At 49.3% G+C, this 25,093-nt stretch overlaps 1 protein-coding gene across 1 annotated transcript in view; it reads left to right on the top strand.

The window, feature by feature from the left end:
* Positions 1-25,093, top strand: part of tnika (TRAF2 and NCK interacting kinase a) — a 40,260-nt gene extending 15,167 nt beyond the window's left edge. Inside the window, 33 exon segments of the mRNA XM_047018353.1 lie at positions 31-87; positions 524-649; positions 1,481-1,591; positions 2,106-2,196; positions 2,416-2,546; positions 2,831-2,885; positions 3,115-3,193; positions 3,501-3,676; positions 5,211-5,277; positions 5,364-5,553; positions 5,940-6,056; positions 8,416-8,502; positions 9,210-9,401; positions 12,745-12,879; positions 12,881-12,910; positions 13,350-13,456; positions 13,458-13,587; positions 13,710-13,816; positions 14,035-14,150; positions 14,628-14,725; positions 17,838-17,906; positions 18,023-18,129; positions 18,353-18,455; positions 18,592-18,732; positions 19,246-19,348; positions 19,491-19,661; positions 19,835-19,978; positions 20,366-20,500; positions 20,701-20,801; positions 20,896-21,045; positions 21,941-22,100; positions 23,167-23,306; positions 23,476-25,093. Of these exon segments, the coding sequence (XP_046874309.1) occupies positions 31-87; positions 524-649; positions 1,481-1,591; positions 2,106-2,196; positions 2,416-2,546; positions 2,831-2,885; positions 3,115-3,193; positions 3,501-3,676; positions 5,211-5,277; positions 5,364-5,553; positions 5,940-6,056; positions 8,416-8,502; positions 9,210-9,401; positions 12,745-12,879; positions 12,881-12,910; positions 13,350-13,456; positions 13,458-13,587; positions 13,710-13,816; positions 14,035-14,150; positions 14,628-14,725; positions 17,838-17,906; positions 18,023-18,129; positions 18,353-18,455; positions 18,592-18,732; positions 19,246-19,348; positions 19,491-19,661; positions 19,835-19,978; positions 20,366-20,500; positions 20,701-20,801; positions 20,896-21,045; positions 21,941-22,100; positions 23,167-23,306; positions 23,476-23,559 (3,810 nt within the window). The 3' untranslated portion in view covers positions 23,560-25,093.

Raw genomic sequence — 25,093 nt, 5'->3', positions numbered from 1 at the left:
TTCTTTCTCTGTTTCTCTCTCTCTCTCTAGGGTCGCCATGTTAAAACAGGACAGCTTGCTGCCATCAAGGTCATGGATGTCACTGGGGTAAGAATGACAGACACACACTCATCCACACACCCACACTGAATAATTTGTAGTGAACAATAATGTCAGCTATTAAAGAGAGATATGTGTACGTGTTCGAGGCAAGGAGCAATTGAGGACAGACGTCTCACCACGGTATTATTAGCTTTGGTTAATAGAACGTCAGTGTGTGTCAAACGTGTGTGTGTGTGTGATTGTCAGATTGGATAAGAAAGTCTACTCTATTAATACTGTACGTTCCTGGCCATGTACCCCCAGTGTCCTCTACACATCATCGTGCCCAAGGACATGAGTCATGCTGGGCTAGTTAGCCAGACCTGGCTAAACAGCAGCTAGTCAACAGCATCTCATAAAGTTATTGTTCAAGTTCTGACTTGAATCTATGGTAGATACATGGCTGAGTGGCGTGCTTATCACTCAAACGTGTGTGCGTTAGGATGAGGAGGAAGAGATTAAAGCTGAGATCAACATGCTGAAGAAGTACAGCCACCACCGGAACATTGCCACGTACTACGGAGCCTTCATCAAGAAGAATCCGCCTGGCATCGACGATCAGCTCTGGGTACGGAGAGTGTGTGTGTGTGAGTGCGTGTGTGTGTGTGAGAATTTGCCTGTGTTTCAGTGTTCCTGTGTGTGTTTACCTGTGTATCAGCTGCTGGTGTGGAAGGCTGAATGTATTACTCATGGCTCGAGTGATGCAGGAGAGCTCTCTGTTCTGCAATGCTCACACATGTTTCATCTCCAATGGGAGGAGTCCATACAATGTATTACCCCACCCTACTGTGTATGGTGGAGAGTGTGTGTCATGAGTAGGTACAGGGGTTGGTGTGTGCGTGGTTCATGCGCATGTGTGTGTGTGTATCTGGTGTGTGTGTGTGTGTACTCAGTCACGAGGGTAGGGGTTGATGTGTTGTCACTGAATCCTCCTCCCTCTCTAATCCAGAATGATGAACGCTGGTCTGAGTGGTTGTGAAAGTGGGCCATGGAGCCAAACATTGGTACCACTGCCAACAACTCTGCATGGCGTATCTGGAGGGGGGCCTGGGGGAGGGCATGACAGCAGGAGACAGCTTACAGTGATGGGGAGCGGTGTCAAAGAGAGGGATATATAGGGAGGAAGATGGGAAAAGAGGGAAGCGGGAAAGAGGGAGGGATACAGGGAGGGAGAGGGGTGGATGAGGGCTGGACAGATGGGGGAGCCGGCCCGAGACCAGAGATGGATGGATTTCCAGGAGGTCAGAAGACTTGCTTGGTCATCGTGTTGGATCATGCTGACTCACAATCACATCTGACCACCCATTTCTTTGTTTCACTTCATCTGACTACGTCACTGAATCGTGTGTGTCATACACTGCGTATGAACCCGTGTGTGTGTGTGTGTGTTTGTGTGTAGCTGGTCATGGAGTTCTGTGGAGCAGGCTCAGTCACAGACCTGATCAAGAACACCAAGGGAAGCTCCCTGAAGGAGGAGTGGACGGCCTACATCTGTAGAGAGATCCTCAGGGTAAATACTCCTGTTAACACCCCAACCTACACTCTATATACCTGATTGTATCACTATCTCTCTTCTACCTGCCCTCCCAATCTACATCTACCCCTATCTCCCCTCTCCCTACTCTCCCTATCTAACACAGCCTGCCTTATCTACCCTTCCTATCTACCCCAACCTCCCCTATTTACCCCAACCTCTCCTATCTACCTCAGTCTTTACCCTAACCTCCCCTACCTACCCTCAGTCTTTACCCTAACCTTCCCTATGTACCCCAACCAGCCTTACTATCCAACCTAAGGGTCTCCCCACAACCTTTATCTACAGGACTGTACCCCTATATTCAATAATCCTACTCCCTCTATCAGAGGAATACTGTTGTTAACCCAATATTTCTCCTATCTATCTATCTATCTATCTATCTATCTATCTATCTATCTATCTATCTATCTATCTATCTATCTATATACTCTCTCTCTCTCTCTCTCTCCTCCTTTTTCTCTCCCCTTGTCTCCTCCCCCCTCCTCAGGGTCTGACCCATCTCCACCAGCACAAGGTCATCCACAGGGACATCAAGGGTCAGAATGTGCTGCTGACGGAGAACGCTGAGGTCAAACTAGGTAAACACACACATACACACAGACGCAGACACACACCTGTGTCTCTGGAGCCCAGTGTTTACAGTGCTTTAAACCTGTGGTGAATTGTCAAGCGTGCTAGTTCAGTTAGGTTCACGTTTGTCCTTTCTGTAGAACTCCACAGAACACGCACACATACTGTACACACACACACACACTTTTGGCTGGGTTATAATCGTATGTGTGTGTGTGTGTCGTCAGTTGACTTTGGTGTTAGCGCTCAGCTGGACCGCACAGTGGGGCGCAGGAACACGTTCATCGGGACGCCCTATTGGATGGCGCCCGAGGTCATCGCTTGTGACGAGAACCCAGAGGCCACTTACGACTTCAAGGTGACGCCCTCGTCCTGTCCCTCCATCTCTCTGCCTCTGCATTCCTCTCCCCTCTCTCTCTCTCTCTCTCTCTCTCTCTCTCTCTCTCTCTCTCTCTCTCTCTCTCTCTCTCTCTCTCTCCCTCTGTTTCTGTGGGATGAAGCATCGTGGCATTTCCAGCCAACTTGTGAGGGATGATAAGAAAGATGTGTTAAAACTCTCTCTCCCCCCCTTGTCTCATTGTCTCCTCTTCTCGCTCTTCTTCCTCCCCGTTCTCTTCCTGATGTGTGTCTCCATCACTGCAGAGCGATCTCTGGTCTCTCGGGATCACAGCTATAGAAATGGCTGAAGGAGCTCCACGTAAGTCTGGCACTTGCTCTCTCTCTCTGACACACACACACCCACACATGCACGCACGCACACACACAGCCACTTAAACTGCCCGCCGTCTGTGGGTTTAAAATGTGTGTGCTCGTTAAAGTAATGTTCCAGCATTATTAGTATCGACAGTATGTATTGATCAGTGGAAGATAACCAAGGACACACACACACACACACACATAGTTCTCATTTGGTTTTGTCTCTGCAGCGCTCTGCGACATGCACCCCATGAGAGCCTTGTTCCTAATTCCACGTAACCCCGCCCCCAGACTCAAGTCTAAGAAGTGGTGAGTGGCTAGAGTTCAGGAAGTGCTCTTTCTATTGGCTGACATTGAGAACCTGTTGATGAGAGGTGAATGTGGTCAGGTTTGAGGAGTAAGAGTTTGATTGCATCAGACCTGGTCGGGGACGTCATGTTGACGTCCGTGGGTGAATAAGACACTCTGTGTCCCTCAGAAGAAGGAGGGGGCTGATGTGTGCTGACGACTCCGCAAGCAGTCGACGTTTTGACCCGATTTAGCTCTGACTCCATGATGTCTACCCCTCACCCCCGCCCCTCCACCCCTCCACACACGCCTCCCTGTCCCGCCGCAGGTCTAAGAAGTTCCAGTCGTTCATCGAGAGCTGCCTGGTGAAGAGCCACGGCCAGCGGCCGAGCACGGAGCAGCTGCTGAAGCATCCCTTCGTCAGAGAGCTGCCCAACGAGAGGCAGATCCGCATCCAGCTCAAGGACCACATCGACCGCACCAAGAAGAAGAGGGGGGAGAGAGGTGAGGTTGCCCACGCAAGTACACGTGGGAGTCAGGTGGCTGAGCGGTTAGGGAGTCGGGCTAGTAATCTGAAGGTTGCCTGTTGGATTCCTGGCCGTGTCAAATGACGATGTGTCCTTGGGAAAGACACTTCACCCTACTTGCCTCGGGGAATGTCCCTGTACTTACTGTAAGTCGCTCTGGATAAGAGCGTCTGCTAAATGACTAAATGTAAATGTAAGTACACACACACACACACTGCTACGCACACGTGTAATCAGTGTCAGTGTAGCTGCACACTGTGCGTTCACCTCGTGCCTGATAGGGGTGAATTACGCGTGGGCCACTCTGGCGAGTTTTTGAAAGCGCAGAATGACAGTTTGATAGAAAATTTGGCGTACATATAAACATGCGACATGTTTGCATATTACATTTGATAAGGCGTGCACGCAGGCAGGTAACTAGCCTGACGTTGTCATACTCATCATTTTAGTCAGAATTATGATAACTCTCCGTTGGGCTGTGAGTTTGGGGCGTGTTTCAACTGAACTCTTAAAACAAATGCCTCTTTGCTGAATTGGATAGACCTACAACCAATCAGAGTAACATAATATGTTGTCTGTTGAAAAGGAATTTAACCCAAGCGGTCTTTGGTGACGTGGTTGATTACGTTACTGTTGATCATCTGTCCATCATCATATAAAGCCCGCCCTGACAATTTCATTGGTCCGAACAGCTCCTGTTCGGACATCGTTTTTCCCCAACTGAACTACCCCAGACCCAACTTCCCGACCAAATGTTTTTATGGGCGGGGCTAAATTGGGCTGGCAGCCTGGCTAGCAGGTAACATGTGTGCATTAAAAACATTAATTTCGAAACAGCGATCTGAGCCATGCCTTTATAGCTCATGCGTCTAGGCGGGCAGGTGTGCGCAGATGTTTCAGTATGCCAAGCACACATGACGTCTGTCTGTGCGCACGCCTAGATATCGATCAAACTGTAAGACTTTAGTGTTTATGTGGCGTAAGTGACTTTAGTCTGTGACCCATTACATTTAGCTGAACGATTGAAGGGATATCGTTCAAATATTCAAAGGCAATAATCACCGATTAACAACACGAACATGAATAACATATTCAAGGCAAGTTAATTTTCGAAAGACCTCGGGCAGGTGTTTGCAGCCGTTTCTGTGCTACCCTGTACCACGCATAACACCTGCCTGTGTGCACACCTAGAGATATCTATCCAACAGTTGGGCGTCGTGTTCACACAGGAGTAGGTCTCGCCTATTTGAGGCGTATGTCAGGTGTAGCGTACACGCAGGGCCAGTCCTGGCGCATTTGGGGCCGTCGGCAAGGTTTACCTAACACCCCAACACACAACAACACGCATGCACGCTGAGCGTGTTCACGACAACACGCGTGCACGCTGAGTCATACATTGACAGTTGAGATTTCTGGTTCCTCACCGTTGCCAACTTAAACCTCCCAGCCTTTCCCTATGCCACCTCTAATTACAAACTGTGTGTGTGTGTGTCTGTGTGTGTGTCCTGCAGACGAGACGGAGTATGAGTACAGCGGGAGTGAGGAAGAGGAGGAGGAGCGCGACGTCGGTGAACCCAGGTACGTGACCACTCAGAAATCATTGGACGGTTGTGGACCTTGGTCGAAACGCAGGTAGCCTCACTCCTGATTGGTCTCTCTTCCAGCTCCATCATCAACATGCCTGGGGAGTCCACTCTGAGGCGGGACTTCCTGCGTCTGCAGCTGGCCACCAATGACGCGCTGCGCAGACAGCAGCAGGAGCAGCACCAGAACGAAGAGCACAAGCGCCAACTACTGGCCGAGAGGCAGAAACGCATCGAGGAGCAGAAAGAACAGAGGCGGAGGCTTGAGGAGGTAGGGAACTCTCTCTCTGTCTGTCTCTGTCTCTCTCTCTCTCTGTCTCTCTCTCTGTCTCTCTCTCTGTCTCTCTCTCTCTCCTCTCTCTCTCTCTCTCTCTCTCTCTCTCTCTCTCTCTCTCTCTCTCTCTCTCTCTCTCTCTCTCTCTCTCTCTCTCTCTCTCTCTCTCTCTCTCTCTGTCTCTCATGCTCTTGTTTCTCTTTTGCTCTCTCTATCTTTGTCCACCTTACTCCCTGTTTATCTCTGTCTCTTTCCCCCTTTAGCACTGTGCTGTACCTGTGGCCATGCAGTAAACCGTTTGACTACCAACCTCATGTGGTAAAGGTCAACATCACAGGTTCTCTGTGGTGTCATGACACGGTGTGTGTGTGTTTGTCTTACAGCAACAGCGCAGAGAGCGCGACCTGAGGAAACAGCAGGAGAGGGAGCAGAGGAGACGCTACGAGGAGATGGAGCAGCTGCGGAGAGACGAGGAGAGGAGGCACGCGGAGAGAGAGCAGGTACACACACACCTGGAGAGAGAGCAGGTACACACACACCTGGAGAGACAGAGCAGGTACACACACACCTGGAGAGACAGAGCAGGTACACACACACACCTGGAGAGAGAGCAGGTACACACACACCTGGAGAGACAGAGCAGGTACACACACACCTGGAGAGACAGAGCAGGTACACACACACACCTGGAGAGACAGAGCAGGTTCACACACACCTGGAGAGAGAGCAGGTACACACACACCTGGAGAGACAGAGCAGGTACACACACACCTGGAGAGAGAGCAGGTACACACACACCTGGAGAGAGAGCAGGTACACACACACCTAGAGAGAGCAGGTACACACACACCTGGAGAGAGAGCAGGTACACACACACCTGGAGAGAGAGCAGGGACACACACCTGGAGAGAGAGCAGGTACACACACCTGGAGAGAGAGCAGGTACACACACACCTAGAGAAAGCAGGTACACACACACCTGGAGAGAGAGCAGGTACACACACACCTGGAGAGAGAGCAGGTACACACACACCTGGAGAGAGAGCAGGTACACACACACCTGGAGAGAGAGCAGGTACACACACCTGGAGAGAGAGCAGGGACACACACACCTGGAGAGAGAGCAGGTACACACTCACCTGGAGAGAGAGCAGGTACACACACCTGGAGAGAGAGCAGGTACACACACCTGGAGAGAGAGCAGGTACACACACCTGGAGAGAGAGCAGGTACACACACACCTGGAGAGAGAGCAGGGACACACACACCTGGAGAGAGAGCAGGTACACACACACCTGGAGAGAGAGCAGGTACACACACCTGGAGAGAGAGCAGGTACACACACACCTGGAGAGAGAGCAGGTACACACACCTGGAGAGAGAGCAGGTACACACACACCTGGAGAGAGAGCAGGTACACACACCTGGAGAGAGAGCAGGTACACACACACCTGGAGAGAGAGCAGGGACACACACACCTGGAGAGAGAGCAGGTACACACACACCTGGAGAGAGAGCAGGTACACACACCTGGAGAGAGAGCAGGTACACACACACCTGGAGAGAGAGCAGGTACACACACCTGGAGAGAGAGCAGGTACACACACACCTGGAGAGAGAGCAGGTACACACACACCTGGAGAGAGAGCAGGTACACACACACCTGGAGAGAGAGCAGGTACACACACACCTGGAGAGAGAGCAGGTACACACACCTGGAGAGAGAGCAGGTACACACACACCTGGAGAGAGAGCAGGTACACACACACCTGGAGAGAGAGCAGGTACACACACACCTGGAGAGAGAGCAGGTACACACACCTGGAGAGAGAGCAGGTACACACACACCTGGAGAGAGAGCAGGTACACACACCTGGAGAGAGAGCAGGTACACACACACCTGGAGAGAGAGCAGGTACACACACACCTGGAGAGAGAGCAGGTACACACACCTGGAGAGAGAACAGGTACACACACACCTGGAGAGAGAGCAGGTACACACACACCTGGAGAGAGAGCAGGTACACACACACCTGGAGAGAGAGCAGGTACACACACACCTGGAGAGAGAGCAGGTACACACACCTGGAGAGAGAGCAGGTACACACACACCTGGAGAGAGAGCAGGTACACACACACCTGGAGAGAGAGCAGGTACACACACACCTGGAGAGAGAGCAGGTACACACACACCTGGAGAGAGAGCAGAACCGACTCCCACACATTTCAAAGACCCACACACACCCGCGCAGACGCTTTCCGAAAGAACACACACTCGTGCACAGAGAACAAGGATACAAATCCTTCTGTACTAACATTTACATTTGACTTTTTAGCTATTTAGCAGATGCTTTTGTCTAAAGCATATCTACATGGAGTCCATATGTAATGTAAAGCAGGAGATCAAGCACCAGAAGTGCATGGTTTTAACCGTATTCCTGTGATCAGTTGAGGAAAGGCCTGTATTTGCCGGCCGCATTGCTAAGTACCCACATCTCAGTTACCAGGCACGGTGAACAAAGAAAGATTACAGTCCAATAATGACATTTCAATTGCTGAACTGCAACTCAACAATAGCATCTAAGTCACAGTAGCTCATGTGTCTCAATAACAACACACAACACACAACTGCCATTGTTCTTTTCTTTTCTTGTCTATTCTTCTCCTTCCTCGCTCTGCAGGAAATAAAGTTTCTCTTTCTTTCATCTCCCTCGGTTTGGAAAGCCAGCATGTCACCGCTCTCTCTCTGTCCCTCTTCTTTTTCTACTTTGACTCCCCTCCCCTCTCTCTGGCCTCTCTCTTTTGGTTGTCTGACGTCGCTCTGTGGTTCTCTCTCTCCGCGCTGCCGGCTGGGTGTAGGAGTATATCCGTAGACAGCTGGAGGAGGAGCAGAGGCAGTTAGAGATCCTCCAGCAGCAGCTTCTCCAGGAGCAGGCTCTACTGCTGGTAACCCTAGGGGGCGCTACGCCTCCATTCTGCTGCTACGCTCCATCTGTGGCCTGCATGGACCATGTGTTCAACCTCAAACCTTCCCTGCAATGCCCCAGCCCCCCCCATTAGCTCCCAGTCCCCAACCTACAATGACCCACTACCCAAGCCCTCCACAGTGCCCCAGCCCCCAGCCAGGCCCCAGGCCCCCAGTCCCAAGCCCCCGCCTTTGACCTACAAAGCTCCAGACCCCATCATGGATGTAGTGTTGGATGCTTTCAGTATGGAAGTCCAAAGCATTTCCCTCTCCTTGTCCCTCCTTCCCTACTTCCTGCTGCCTTGTTTGCTTCCTCCTTGCTGCTCCCTCTCACCCTCCATCCTTCCCTCACATCCAGAACAGTGTCTGCCATGGCTCATACCAGCGCCCGTCCCCAGTCATGTGATTGTGCGAGCTGTGTGGATTGGCTTGGGTGTCATTGTTCATGTTCTGTCACATGGAGCGATCCCATTGGTCCGTCTGTGAGTGGCATGTACTTGCTGCATGGTCGGAGCATGGCTAGTCTGTTCGGACAATCTGATTGGCCTAGAATTCGGTATCAATAACTTTCTGTCTGTTTTTTTTCTGTTTTTCTTTACCACCTGTTTCTGCTCCCCTCCAACCAACTCCCTCTCCCTCGCTCCCCTCTTCCTCCCTGCTTCCCATCTCTCCTCCTCCCCCCCTGCAGGAGTACAAGCGTAAGCAGATAGAGGAGCAGAGGCAGGCAGAGAGACTGCAGAGGCAGCTTCAGCAGGAGAGAGCCTACCTGGTCTCTCTCCAACAACAGCAGCAGCAGGAAGGGAGACCAGCCGACAAGAAGCAGTTGTATCACTATAAAGACTCGGTCAACCCCACCGATAAACCGGCCTGGGCCAAAGAGGTAACACACACACACACACTCATTAGCAACATGTTACTGTGTTCCTGTCCCATCAGCTTCCTTCAACCAGTATGTTTGAGGTCCAACTGTATGACTAGAAGCTTCTCTTCAGGTGCTGGAGAACGTTGTGGATGGAGTTAAGCTTGACTAGAAGCCCTCTGGACCAAGATATTTTGATGATCTTGTTTTTCTTCCGCTGTTTTGTTCTTTGCAAACGTGTGTGTGTGTGTGTGTGAGTATCTCTTTAACCTTCCTCTGACTTGTTCCAGGTGCTGAAACAGCGTCCAAAGAGTAACCCTCCCATACAACATAAATCCCTCAACCAACCGGTTGCTCCGGCCGCCTCCCAGCCCCATCCCAGGGCCCACATCCCCAGACGAGGCCCCTCCCACTCCCCCCACCCCCCACAGCCGCTCCCCCACATCCGTGTTTCCCTGGAGACGACGGATCCCCTGGATCCCGGGCTGAAGCAGGAGATCAGTCTGCAGGTGCGGGAGATGAGAGCACAGAGGGGCCGCAGCCAGGGGCCCAAGGAACACAATGAGCCCAAAGGCCCCAAAGGTTCCAAAGTGCCCAAAGGCTCCAAGTTGCCCAAAGGCCCCAAGGCGGAATGCAGACAACAGGCAGGCCCCAGGCCGCGGCTCTACCCGGCCACCGAGCAGGACGCTAGCCAGGGGCCAGATAAGCCCCAGGGGCTTCTAGCTGGCCCTGGCCCTGTCTCAGCAGCCCAACTGGTTAGTTGTCCCAGCCGTGAGAGGTCCCACTCTCCCCGCAGTAGAATAGATGTAGATGTAGACCTCGAGTTTGACCAGGAGACAAGGGAGGGGCCAGGAGAGAAGGGACTGTCATCCAGCCTGAATGACCTGTTCTACTGCCCCCTCTCTTCCTCCGCCCCCGAATGCAAGCTCCGCCCATTCCTGTCCGCTGAACGGCGAGCCGTGTCTGCCGATTGCCCCGATTACTCTCCGGCAGCTGGAGCGTCCTATCAGTCTCAATTCCTCCAGATCCCCAGCCCTGATTGGGTGAGGCCGGGGTCTGAGTTTAACGAGAGGCGGGGCAGTGACCTGGATTTGGCGTCGTCTGCCCCGACGGGTGTGTTGAGACGGCACATGGCGGGAGTCACGTCCCCTGCCGGCCATCTGATCCGTAGCCACTCCTCTGAGGCTGTGTGGGAACACCCCACACATCGGGACCCCTCCCGCGTCAGCGGTCAAACCCACTCCCCTCTCCCCTGGGTGAGAGACTTGATGAAGATAATGGGCCTATCCCCTCGTGGCTCACCCAAACACTCCCCACAGACCTCCAGGTCACAAACGCCCTCCCCCTCCAGGCCAGAATCTCCCAGGTTCTCCTTCTCCTCCCTCTGGTCCCCTACTAGGTCTCCCTTCGGCTCGCAGTCCCAGTTGACAATGCGGCCGGCTGGCTTCTAGTTCCCCCACACGCACGCAACACACAGATATGCACACACACAGACATCCCACACACATACAGACATCACACACACACACGCGCATACATACAGACATCACACACACTCACGACACACATGCACACATACAGACATCATACAGACAACGCACACACATATATTGAAAGACAACACAGATATACAATACACATGAATCCACAGAGTACAATATATACAGACAAATTCCGCGTATACAGATGCATAAGCTTGATTTCATATGGGTACTTTTTCCGTCTTGTACATAGCGTTACACTATTAGGATAGTTTTGACTGTATATTTTACAGTATTTACTTTATTTACCCTTACACACTCCCACTTCACAATGACTATAGCTAGGACTGGGACCACACAGTAATATGTAGACCCCAGCCCACAATTACTCCTCACCCTGCCATGGCCCTCACAAGTCCAAACATCCCACAATACTATACTACGGGGCCGTAAGACTGATGACGTCAGCGATGAGCCTTCATGTCACTTCCTGGACGGTCAGTCAACCAGCCAGCCAATTAACTCCAGGCTTGGTGCTGGGTTGGGGCCTATCGGTGCTGGGATCCTCCTCAACTGCTCCTTGCTGTTAAACAGTGGGCCCTCCTCTCCTTTCCATCCCTCCTTCCCTCCATCCCTCCTTCCCTTCAACCCATCTTCCCTCCATCCTTCCATCCCGACTGTTGGGGTGGCAACAGTGTCTGTATAGCTGCAACTGTGGATGCCATTAATGACCTCTTCTCTCTCTCTGAGAATCTCCTGGCCTGTGAAAAGATTTTGGGTGCTTAAACGAAAACACACATGCACATATGTCATCTCAAAAGCGAGATGGAAAAACACCCAAAAGCTGTTCGCAATGCAAAGAGAGGTTCTTGGTGAAATCTAACAATATTTTCTTTCTGTCTGTCATAGACTTTAGGTTCCGGGACTTCACTCTCTCTCTCCTTTTCTCTCCTTATTTGCTTGTAGTAGGGCAGCAGTTGATTCTCCTGCTAACCTGTGATTGCATGACTCATCGTCCCACCATGCAATGCTCAGACTCTGTCCAACTGTGGACAGTCCCTTAGACCACTGTAGAGATATGTACTTGTCCATTAATGATGACATCATCTGCCACCCAGGCAGAGAACTAACACATCTGATCTATTGAGGATTAACACATTGTGCAGTAGTACAGTAGTTGTTCAGCCTGGGTTATAATCTACAATAATCCCTCCAGATTACTGCCCTCAACGAATTAAAGACTCTAGCCGCACTCCATCTATGGTCTTTACTGACCTAGTCAGTACAGACCTCCTCTAAACCTTCTGTAAATGTTGAGATTGCAAGTGTGTGTGGCCAGCCAGATCGTTCCTCTTCCTGGAGAGAAATAATCTGATAATCTGATTATACTGCTCAATGGGGCTCTCTCACACACAGTGCTACACACACACTCTCTCTCACACACACACTCACACTGATTTAAGTCTGAGTTGGGCTACACAGTAGTGCCCGCAAAAGCAGATTAGAGCTTATTCTTAACCTCATGACTTTGCCATCATTCTCACTCCTTTACTGTCAATGGAAACACTGACACACACACACACAATAGTGACCTAAGGCATTCTCAGAAGACTACTCTGTCCAAATCCATCAGAGCTGACACCCTGTAGCTCCACACACACACCCACACACATACAAACTCACTGAAATGGATCGATTTAACACAGCCAAACCCTAATTTCCAAGTCAAAACCATTGAGGCTTTCTATTGGCCAGCTGGGTGGAGGTATGCGGTGTCTAACATGGGTAGACAAAGCTGATTGGATGGTATAAGATTTAGTGTGTGTGTGTGTCCTGAACTGACCCCCCCCCCCCCCCCCCCCTCCTGGTGTTACCTGTGACAGGTGGAGGAGAGGTCTAAACTGAACCGGCAAAGCTCTCCAGCGTTGCAACACAAGATGTCCAACCGTGCGTCCGACCCCTCCCTGCCCCCCCGCTCTGAGTCCTTCAGCAGTGGGGGCATGCAGCCCCCCTTCACCCCCCCCCATGATCCGCTCCGTCGAACCCCAGGTGTGTGTGTGTGCGCGTACAAGTGTGAGGGAACATTTTAACACGGGTCTAGGTACGTGCTAACGTTGAGCTCTCTTTTAAATCTGTCCTCCTCCACGATCTCCACTATCTCCTTCCACACTCCTCTCCCTCCACACTCCTCTCCCCCATCTCTCCCTCCACACTCCTCTCCTCTCCCCCATCTCTCCTTCCTCACTCCTCTCCTCTCCCCCATCTCTCCCTCCACACTCCTCTCCTCTCCCCCATCTCTCCCTCCACACTCCTCTCCTCTCCCCCATCTCTCCCTCCACACTCCCCTCCTCTCCCCCATCTCTCCCTCCACACTCCTCTCCTCTCCCCCATCTCTCCCTCCACACTCCTCTCCTCTCCCCCATCTCTCCCTCCACACACCTCTCCTCTCCCCCCCATCTCTCCCTCCACACTCCTCTCCTCCTCCCAGATTGCTCACCTGGTCCCAGTCAGGACTCACAGCTCCATGTCCGGCTCCCAGTCGCTGCAGGACCAGACAGGTTCCGCCCTGGGGGAGGTGACGGCCATGGGCTCTCCCCCGGCCGGAGATGCCCCCCAGGCAGAACTCCGACCCCACCTCCGACACCCCCACCCCCCCGCCTCGGGTAGCCAGTCGGGACGAGAGGGACCGGACGGCGTGGTTGAGAGACGAGGCCATGCCCCCCAAGGTCAGGGTGAGCGAGGGATGGGAGGAGGGATGGAGGGAGTGGGGAGAGAGAGACACACAGACAGGCTGGCAGACAGAATGGCAGACAGACTTACTGATGTGTGTGTGTGTGTTTGTTTCCAGGTTCCCCAGAGGACCACCTCCATCTCCCCAGCCCTGGTCAGGAAGAACTCGCCCAACGGAGGCCTAGGACTCGGCCTTCGCACTGGAGGCCAGCTCATACGTGCCAGGTACACACACCTACACATTTACTCCCATACACACACTCCTACACATTTACTACCACAATCACTCACACACACCTACACATTTACTACCTCACACAAGGCAAGAAGCAACGGTGAGTGTATGATCCGACCAGTTGATGAAACTATGGGTGTGCGCTCATGAGTGCCAGTCCCTGTTTGTATCTCGTGTAGCTGACGTGTGTGTGTGCTCTGTTTTCCAGCAACCCAGACCTGCGTCGCTCAGAGCTGTCACTGGATGCCGCTCTGCAGAGGACATCGTCCAACTCTTCCTCTTCCTCCTCCCCCTCGTCTCAGGGTGGCTCTGCCGAGCGCAAAGGTACACACACGCACACAAATGCCACGCACACACAGAAACATTCCACACACACACACACAGACATACCACACACACAAGCTCCTTGTCGACTGGGGTGTTCTTCCCTGAGGCAGCAGTGCATGCTGGACTGTCAGTGGGAGGGTGTTTCAGTTCCAGTTCTGCTCCGATCCACATGTCTGTGAAGCCCTGTCAACATGACGGGTGAGGGTGTAAAGAGACGGTAGGAGGAGGAGAGGAAAGGAGAGAGAGAGGGTGGCGGGAGGGGAGTAGAGGGGGGGGGGGGGGAGGGGAGGTGAGACAGGAAGTAAGACCGATGTAGTGTCATTGGAAGAATGACAGCATCCATTGATGTAATTTGACATAGACGCATAGACCTCACAAACTCGTACATGTGCACCTTATCTGTCGACTTAACGTCAATTAACCAATCCCTCAACTGGATCCTTTGATTAATCTGAATCGTTTGTTCTGATCAAGGTCAAGCCCAGCAGGAAGTATCACCTACTGGAGCCAATCAGGAGGCTAAGCCTAAACAGGAGGAAGGAAGAGAGTCAGCCAGACCCAGCAGACCAGCTGTAAGTACACACACCCACGCACGCACGCGCGCCCGTGTGCACAAACACACACACACACTCGCGCGGCTGCACGGGAGTGTGCACACACACCCGCACCCAGTTAACATACTTGCCTCCAGGTTCCTCTCACATCTCTCTTCTTCTGGCCTCTTTCTCTTCTGTGACTCATCTGTTTCTCTCTTTCCCTCCCTCCCTTTCTCCTCCTCCCTTTCTCCTCCTCCCTTTCTTCCACTGTTCATCCTTCTTCTCTCAGAGCTATAAGAAAGCCATAGACGAGGTTAGTGACATCCCTGGCCCCTTTCACTTCTGTCTCTCTCTCTCTCTCTCTCTCTCTCTCTCTCTCTCTCTCTCTCTCTCTCTCTCTCTCTCTCTCTCTCTCTCTCTCTCTCTCTCTCTCTCTGTCTCTCTCTCTCTCTCTCTCTCTGTCTCTCTCTCTCTCTCTCTCTCTGTGTCTGTCTCTGTCTCTGTCTCTCTCTCTCTCTCTCTCTCTCTCTCTGTCTGTCTCTCTCTCTCTCTCTCTCTCTCTCTCTCTCTCTCTCTCTCTCTCTCTCTCTCTCTCTCTGTCTCTGTCTCTGTCTTTCTCTCTCTCTCTCTCTCTCTGTCTCTCTCTCTCTCTCTTTTCTCTGTCTATCTATTGATCCTTTCTCTCTGTCTCTGGGCATGGTAGACTTGGATACAGACTTCTGTAGAAGTTGATTCCGTCTATTAAACATTGAAACTGTAGCCTGTCTGACGGTACATCATAGGTGCAGTGTACAGTGCCCTCCAAAAGTATTGGAACAGTGAGGCCAATTCCTTTATTTTTGCTGTAGACTGAAAACATTTGGGCTTGACATCAAACGATGAATGTGAAACCAGAGATCAACGTTTCAGCTTTTATTTCCAGGTATTTACATCAGGATCTGATGCACAAATTAGAAAATATCACCTTTTTGTTCGAACCCACCCATTTGTCACGTGAGCAAAAGTATTGGAACATGTGACTGACAGGTGTGTTTTGTTGCCCAGGTGTGTCCTATTACATACATTATTCAATCAATAAATACCACTGAATGTCTACACTCAGGTTCAGATTGGGTAAGATAGGTTTTGTCTATGCAGACTGTATTCAGAGGTGAAAACAACATGAAAACCAGAGCGCTGTCTTTGGGTGAAAAACAAGCAATTGTGAGTCTTAGAGAAGATGGAAAATCAATCAGAGCCATTGCAGAAACATTGGCCATAGCCAGTACAACCATTTGGAATGTCCTGAAGAAGAAGAAAACTACTGGTGTACTAAGTAACAGACGTCAAACAGGTAGACCAAGGAAAACATCAGCAGTTGATGACAGAAACATTGTGAGAGCTGTAAAGAAAGACCCTAAAACAACTGTTAGTGAGATCAGCAACAACCTCCAGATGGCAGGAGTGAAGGTATCACTATCTACTGTTCGCAGAAGACTTCATGAACAAAAGTACAAGGGCTACACCAGAAGATGCAAACCACTCATTAGCAAGAAGAATAGGAAGGCCAGGCTGGAATTTGCCAAAAAGTACAGAGATGAACCTCAAAAATTCTGGGACAAAGTTTTATGGACTGATGAGACAAAGATTAACTTTTACCAAAGTGATGGAAAGGCTAAAGTTTGGAGAAAGAAAGGAACTGCTCATGATCCCAAACACACAAGCTCATCTGTGAAACACGGTGGAGGTAATGTCATGGCTTGGGCTTGCATGGCTTCTTCTGGGACGGGCTCATTAATCTTCATTGAGGATGTAACACATGATGGCAGCAGCAAAATGAACTCGGAAGTCTACAGAAACATTTTGTCTGCCAATTTAAGGAAAGATGCAACCAAACTGATTGGCAGAGCCTTCATCATGCAGCAAGATAACGACCCAAAACACACTGCCAAAACAACAAAGGAGTTCATCAGGGGCAAGAAATGGAAGGTATTAGACTGGCCAAGTCAATCTCCAGACTTAAACCCTATAGAGCATGCATTTTACCTGCTTAAGAGGAGACTGAAGGGAGGAACCCCACAAAACAAACAACAACTGAAAGAGGCTGCAGTGAAAGCCTGGGAAAGCATCAAAAAGGAAGAATGCAAAAGTTTGGTGACGTCAATGGGTCACAGACTTGCTGCAGTTATTGAAAGCAAAGGATTTGCAACTAAATATTAAGTCTTATTCACTTAAATATGTTTTAAGTATATCTGTTCCAATACTTTTGATCACATGACAAATGGGTGGATTCAAACAAAATGTGATATTTTCTTAGTTGTGCATCAGATCCTGATGTAAATACCTGGAAATAAAAGCTGAAACGTTGATCTCTGGTCTCACGTTCATTATTTGATGTCAAGCCCAAATGTTTTCAGTCTACAGCAAAAATAAAGGAATTCGCCTCACTGTTCCAATACTTTTGGAGGGCACTGTATGTATGTGTGGGCGATAGATTCACTGTGCGTGTGTGGTACGTTTGTGTGTGCGTGCTTGGGTGCGTGGTAAATTTGTGTGTGTATATGTTTGTGTGTGGTATGTTTGTGTGTGTGTGTGTAAAGGTCGAAATCTAATGACTAATGACAAGATCTGAATCGTGTATCTTTTTCCTGTTTCTTTGTCGTCATGATTACTGGGTCAGGAGGAGCTGGTAAGCCCCACTGTGTGTGGCGGTCCACCCCCCCTGTCTGCATGCCTTGGTTTGGTCCATTGGCTGGGATACATGGGTGGGAGGGACCACTGGCCACTTGGCATGGGGGTTTGATAGAGGGATGCAGACTGTTGCTGCCTTCCTTATCCAAACTGAAGCCAGTATTTGACCTCCAGGTGTTTGTGTGACAGACGTATATCAGTGGTTGACCCCCTTGATGATAATAATGGTTTGTCCCACTCCCTGCATCTCTACCCGCCCCCCTCTCTGTGTAAGATGGTTTCTTCCTCCTCTCTGGACTGTGAGGCTCGTACAGAGTCCCACCAGTAAGGACTGACCCAGCTATGCTTCCAGGAAACAAAATATTTATCTGAGTCTCCCATCTTTGTTTCCATCCTCCCCCCCCCTACCCCCCTGCATTCCCCCCTCCTCTTTCTCCTTCTCTCCCTCCTCATCCTCCTCCTCCCCCTCTCTCTGCAGGACCTCAGTGCGCTGGCTAAGGAACTGAGGGAGTTGAGGGTGGAGGAGGGAAACAGACCTCCTGCAAAGGTATGTTAGCTGTGATCCGGAGATGATGAGGATGGTGGTGATGGTGGTGCTGATGATGGTATTGGTAGTGATGATGATGATGATGATGATTAGTGACCGCATTGTTGTTGTTGAAGGTGACGGACTACTCGTCCTCCAGCAACGAATCAGAGAGCAGCGATGAAGATGGGGAAACCGTGGGGCATGATGGGACTGTGGCTGTCAGCGACATCCCACGGATCATGTAAGACACTTTTTTTGAGTGTGAGTGTGGGATTGTGTGTGTGTGTATGTGAGTGAGTGATTGTGTGTGTGTATGTGAGTGAGTGGAGGGATGGCATTGCTAATCTGTGTCTGTTTAGGGATGTGTATTTCTAATCTGCTGTGTGTGTGTGTGTGCATGTGTCTGTGTGTGCGTGTACGTGTGTGTGTGTGTGTGTGTGTGTGTGCGTGTGTGTGTGCTCCAGGCCAGCGGTGCAGGGCAACAGTGAGACCTACAGGGGACTAGCAGAGGACTCTCTGGGAGACACCTACAACAACTCCAAAGACAGCACTCTGATGATGAGAGAGGTGACATTTGAGACCGGCACCCACACAAACGTCCACACGTACACAAAACGTTGCTCGCTCACCTTTCTCTTTCTCTCTCATTCTTCCTCCTTTTCTCTCTCTCTCTCTCTCTCTTTTCTCCCCCCCCCCCTCTCAGGCGGAGGAGAGGAGGAGAGGGGGTCACGGCGAGAGCAATGGGTTTGGTAACCATGGCAACCTACCTGACCTGGTGCAACAGAGCCACTCCCCGTCTGCCACGCCCCCATCCGCCCTTCAGGAACTCAGTGACCTGGCAGAGGTGAGACGCACACACACCATATATATTTAAGTTAGCTGCAACTATACGCAGTTCGGTGCGAGTTCAGTACAACAGGAAAAATCTACAAATCCCAAATGATAAGTTTGTTTTCTTATTACGTCTATACATTGCACAGCCTACACTTCATGTCAATCTGTTCACGAAAGTCCCGTCTACTCAACTCTGACAACGGCTTACTAATTTTCCATTTGGGACTTTTGAGATATTCGAGCTGAAGTCCTGAGCATTGACAAACTACGATTCGCTAGCGAGTCGCCCAGGGAGCATTACTCCCCACACAAAAATCTGGACAGTTGAGAGCAGATTGTGCAGCGTTTTTGCTCATTTTATGTGATCCACTTCATCACCGGTTTCCATTAAGTAGAAACGCCTGCGACTGACTCAGATGTATTCTTCATATACTGAACCGTGTACAGTGACCCTCCTTCACACATATATGTATAGCTGGTCTACCCTGAAACATGTCTGACTGTTGGCTCTCCTGTTTTTTAGTTTGGGTTGGGCGGGTCTAAAGCCTCCTTCACACCATTCGTTGACCCTCGTGTCTATCAAACTTCCCCCAATGATGAGGATGATGAAGACAACTCTGCAGCAGGTGAGTTTAGTCTCCATCCACCTCTGTCATCAACCAATCACGTTTGGAAATCGTTTTCCAGTGACCCATTGCAGCATTCCGGTGTCAGTATTTGAAAACCTAACTGTTCGTCCATCCCTCTGTGCTCGTCTATCACACCTAGCCATGTTTGCAAATGAGCTCCTGAGGCAGGAGCAGGCCAGACTCAACGAGGCCAGAAAGATCTCGGTGGTGAACGTGAACCCCACCAACATCAGACCTCACAGCGACACGCCGGAGATTCGCAAGTACAAGAAGAGGTTCAACTCTGAGATCCTGTGTGCTGCTCTCTGGGGTGAGACACGGCTCCCTCTCCCACAGGGACACATGCAGTCATGTACCTAACATGGAAGCACAGTTTACCTACAGTATATTTAGCTCAAACAAAGGTTCAATTCATGTTTAACTATTCAGTTCTAGTCTAACTCTGTCTGTCTGTCTGTCTATGTGTGTGTGTGTGTGTGTCAGGTGTTAACCTCCTGGTGGGGACAGAGAACGGGCTGATGTTGCTGGACCGTAGTGGTCAGGGGAAGGTGTACAACCTCATCACTCGTCGGCGCTTCCAGCAGATGGAGGTCCTGGAAGGTCTCAACGTCCTGGTGACCATCTCTGGTAGGAGACAACCACTCTGACCTTAACACAACCTTATCACTACCCCTACACAACCTCAACACACCCTTAATACAATACCAACAGAACCCTGACACAACCCCACACAACTCTATTACAACCACAACATAACCACAACTAACCCGAGCAAAACCTCGACACAACCCCAGCCTAACCCAAATACACCCCTATCATAACCCCAACACAGCCCAGACACAAACTCAATATCAATCTGGCCGAATTTTGATCACAACCAGACCGCAACCTACAACACCCCCCCGATCACAACTCTACCACAAATTCAAACGCATGGCTTACCAACCTTTCCACCAACCCTCATGTTCCGACCCCTGTGCCTCCTTTGTCCACCCCCCTCCCCTGACCCCCCAGGTAAGAAGAACAAACTACGTGTGTACTACCTGTCCTGGCTGAGGAACAGGATATTACACAATGACCCGGAAGTAGAGAAGAAGCAGGGTTGGATCACAGTGGGGGAGCTGGAGGGCTGCGTGCACTACAAAGTTGGTACGTGTTCGAAAGAATGGTTCGAAATAGTTTGGGATCCACATGTGGCACACACACACACACACTCATGCATCACACACAAGGGTCTCTAGTGTCAAACAAAGTGTGTGCGTGCGTCTGAGTTTGGGGAAGGGTGCACTATTTACACACACACACACACACCGAGTGTGTACATAACCTTATTTAATGCTTTAATCCAGTGAAATATGAGAGGATCAAGTTTTTGGTGATTGCACTGAAGAACTCGGTGGAAATCTATGCCTGGGCACCCAAACCATACCACAAGTTTATGGCCTTCAAGGTAAGATAAACACACACACACACACAAACACGCACCAATGGACGAACACAACAAATCTTCATGCGTCTCATCCTCCTTTCATCCCCCCTCCCAGTCGTTCACTGATCTGCAGCACCGCCCCCAGCTGGTTGACCTGACTGTGGAGGAGGGGCAGAGGTTAAAGGTCATCTATGGCTCCAGCGTTGGCTTCCATGTCATCGACGTGGACTCTGGGAACCCCTACGACATATACATCCCCTCCCACGTGAGTTCAAAGCCCCACCTACCTCGCCAGATCAATGAGGTCATCACCTTGTGACAGGATGTCGTAGCTATCCTAGCAGCAGACCACACTGAATCCAGAGGTTTCTCATGAGACAAGAGGATGTGAATGGTGAATGCGCTGTCGATTTCGAGCTGGTCTGATATTTTTGACTCTCTAACTCAACCTGCTCCCCTCTCTCCCTACGTTCTCTTGTGGTGACGCCGTACGTCCAGATGAAGGTGACCATAGATGCATAGACAGATAGATTAGATACCCTTCCATTGAACTTATCTGTAACCTTTACCCTGTCGAACCATATGCAATCATATAACCCCACACAAGTCATGTCACATAGATAGAACTATACTTACAAAATTACCCATCTACCCAAAGACCCATAAACACCCATGGATGGATGGATGGAAACATGGGTAGTTTGATAGATATAGGTGTATGTGTGGATGGATGGATGGATGATGGAGAAATGGATGAATGAATGGGTGTGCTGTGTGATTGAGTCATATACAGTGGATAACCTGTGTCCAGTAGAGCTGTAGAACTATAGTTGTGATCCTAAACACTATCTCTATGTTTTTGTAGACTTATCTACGTACGTTGTCAGGTCTTAACCCTTCTGTATCTACAGTAGCCGACTGTGTTGTATCAGGTGCAAACCCTGTCCTGTACAGTGTCATATTCTAGGTCCTAACCCTGTTCTGTCATGTACTAGGTCCTAACCCTGTTCTGTCATGTACTAGGTCCTTACCCTGTACTGTATGTACTAGGTCCCAACCCTGTTCTGTACTATGTCTGGTCTTAACCCTGTCTTATTCTGTGTTGCATCCTAACCCGGTCCTGTACTATGTCAGGTCCTAACCCTGTCCTCTGCTGTCAGATCCAGAGTCAGGTGACCCCCCATGCCATTGTGGTTCTGCCCAAGACGGACGGCATGGAGATGTTGCTATGCTACGAGGATGAGGGTGTGTACGTCAACACATACGGGCGCATCACCAAGGACGTGGTGCTGCAGTGGGGCGAGATGCCCACCTCCGTCGGTACGTGTGTGAGTGTGTGTGTGCTTGTGTGTGAGTGAGTGTGTGTGTGCTTGTGTGTGAGTGTGTGTGTGCTTGTGTGTGAGTGTGTGTCTACACTGAGTCTTAATGGAAGGGAAGCTAGTATGGGTTCATCTTAAGTTGAATTACATTCAAACCCCCAATGCTAGATGAGGGGGAAGAGAGAATGAACTGTGCACCTCGCTGAAGTCCTGGGCCCTGTTTCAGAACGAGGGTTTAGTGAAAACTCTGTTTGTTTTGAGTTTCACAAAGCCTCAGCTTTGGGTTTCAGCTTAACTTTGAGTCAGTTATCATGGCAACATACTCTGTAAAGCTAACCTGCTGACTGGCAGGTTTTCTTGAACCGATCCTGAGTTTATCTTGCTCTTACTGATTCTCACAAAACAGTGCAGCAGTTAAACAGACAACATTTAACAATATCATCTAAAGTTGCTATTGATGTCCATATTAATCATTTAGATTTTTTTTTTTTTACATTTTTAGCATTCAGAGACAATATCCAGATATATTTTCATTGAGCAATCATAAATAACAAAGGTATACATTTGAAATATTTGTATGCACTCTTGTACAGATAAAGGGATCTCATTCTCAAATGTAATAAAAAGCATATTTTAAATTAAAATAATAATGCCATTACAGTAATGTAAACTTGCTTTTTCACATAGATTTTGTTACACTTAAAGGCTTACCAAAAACGGTACAAGAACGCAACATGTTTTTTATTTGGTAAGCCTTTAATTGTAACAAATGGGAACAACTACAAATTTTATTATAAAAAAAAAAAACTCCAGATCCCTCCCCCAGTCAAGCTCTCATTTACAGCTGCTATTGTATTGCTTTTATACTTCACATTAACTCATATTATGCATATTCTCACATTCAAATTCGCAATGATGAAACACAGATTATGTTAACGCAGATCCAATACTGCTTCCCTGTGGCTGTCAGTGAGATTACATCACATCCTCTCTGTGACAAGCGAGGGGAAGTTCCCCCTAGTGACTGTGCTGCAGATTTCAGAACCTCTGTCTCTTTGTTTCTCCAGCCTACATCCACTCCAACCAGATCATGGGCTGGGGGGAGAAGGCTATCGAGATCCGCTCTGTGGAGACAGGTCACCTGGACGGGGTCTTCATGCACAAGAGGGCCCAGAGGTTGAAATTCCTCTGTGAGAGGAACGACAAGGTGAAGACAGAGTTGTGTTTTCGTGAAGGGGAAATGTCCTTACGTGTACTTTGTGACACACAGCATGCACAAAGCAGACACAGCAGACTCATATACATAGACAAACACACAATCCCACTCTGACTCTCTATCTCTCTCTCTCCCTCCCTCTCTCCCTCTCCCCCTGCAGGTGTTCTTTGCATCGGTGCGTTCGGGAGGAAGCAGCCAGGTGTTTTTCATGACCCTCAACAGGAACTCCATGATGAACTGGTGAAGCTCCTCTTACTCCCTCCCCATTGGTCAGCCCAGCGTTCCATCTGAGACTGAGGCACCAATAAAAACAGCCAGTGGCTGGTACGACAACTACTGCAGTGGCTGTTGAAACACTGTAGGAGATGGTCAACACAGATATACTACCAGGCAGATGAACGTTGCTGTGGAGCTGATGTAGACCAGGGGGACCGCAGGGATGGCACCTCCTGAGAACACTGCAACTGTTGAACCTCTTTAGAAATTAACCACACTACTCCCCCGGTCTCCCTTTCCCCTATCCTCTCTCTGTCTCTTACGCACTCTCTGTCTATCTCTCTCTCTCTCTCTTAATCTCTCTCTCAGCCCTCCTCGGTTTCCAGGATTGGGTGGTTGACCCATTTGAATCTTCTGTGACCTGTTTCACCATCCCTCTGTCCCACTAGGCAAAAGTAATGCCTGTGTCCCTTTAAAGTCAGGTCACCTCTACCATCCTGCCCTCCCAGGTCATCTTTCTCTCCTCTCCTCTTCAAGTCTTTAAATTCTGAAGGTGCTGCATCAGATATACTGTAATATTAAATGAACCTAACAAAGTTTTTCTGTTTTTGGAGATGTTTTCTTTCTGAGTACTAGGATGTCGAGTTGGCTTGACATTTGAAGCTTGATGATGACATGTACAGCACATTCACGTAGCTGAATCTGAAGTATTTGTTGGTCTGTCTGTCTGTCTGCCCAATTACCTGCCTGTCTGTATGTCTGTTTGACTCCATGCTGAAATACCAGAGAAAAAAAAATGTGTTCCATACACAAGAGAATCAGATAACCATCAGCTGAAAAAGAAGTGTGTTTGTCTGTAAAGAATTCTAGTGAGAAGTTCTGGCACTCAATTTGAGTCAATGTCTTTCTCTTCGGATTCAAATTATTTTCTGATTGAGTTGTACTTGTTTGTACAGAGCCTAGCATGATGTAAGATAAAATAAAATGGCCGCCAATTTATTATCATTCCCGATTTTGAATTGATATTTTCTTTGGATGATTAATTTGATTTTAACACTTGAATTACAAAGTTAACATTCACTTTAAGATGACCTTGCTGAAAAAAAGTTTGTTTGAACATGCAGATTATTTACAATCACAATCAGAGACCTACTTACAGAATGCAGTGCAAAACTGAATGCTGGGAAATTGTGTATTTTGGTGTAGGATGGACTATGTAGTGGAGTTGAAGGTAGGGGTCTTGAAGGTACAGATCAGAGGTCACTGTGTTTGACTGACACTGAAAATATATATACATATACTGTCTCTCCTCTAAACCACTATCACTGTCTGGATATAGATTTTTGTTTATATTGTCTGACTTAACTAAACAAGTTATTTTTTACAACCATGTCTATACAATCATGTCACAAATTTGTTAACCAGAAGTTTGAAATGATTGTTATTACTTGAATGCTTTTGGCCACTTTCATGATATTTTGAAATTGAATTAGCAGGCTTATTTTGTTTTAGGGGACAGGAGTCTGTCAGGGTTAAAGCAATAAAGAGCTGTGCTGATTAAA

This window comes from Hypomesus transpacificus, chromosome 3, assembly GCF_021917145.1.
Source record: "Hypomesus transpacificus isolate Combined female chromosome 3, fHypTra1, whole genome shotgun sequence".
In the NCBI taxonomy this organism is placed as follows: domain Eukaryota; kingdom Metazoa; phylum Chordata; class Actinopteri; order Osmeriformes; family Osmeridae; genus Hypomesus; species Hypomesus transpacificus.
Note: the sequence above shows the minus strand (reverse complement) of the source record. Positions and strands in the feature narration are given on the sequence as shown.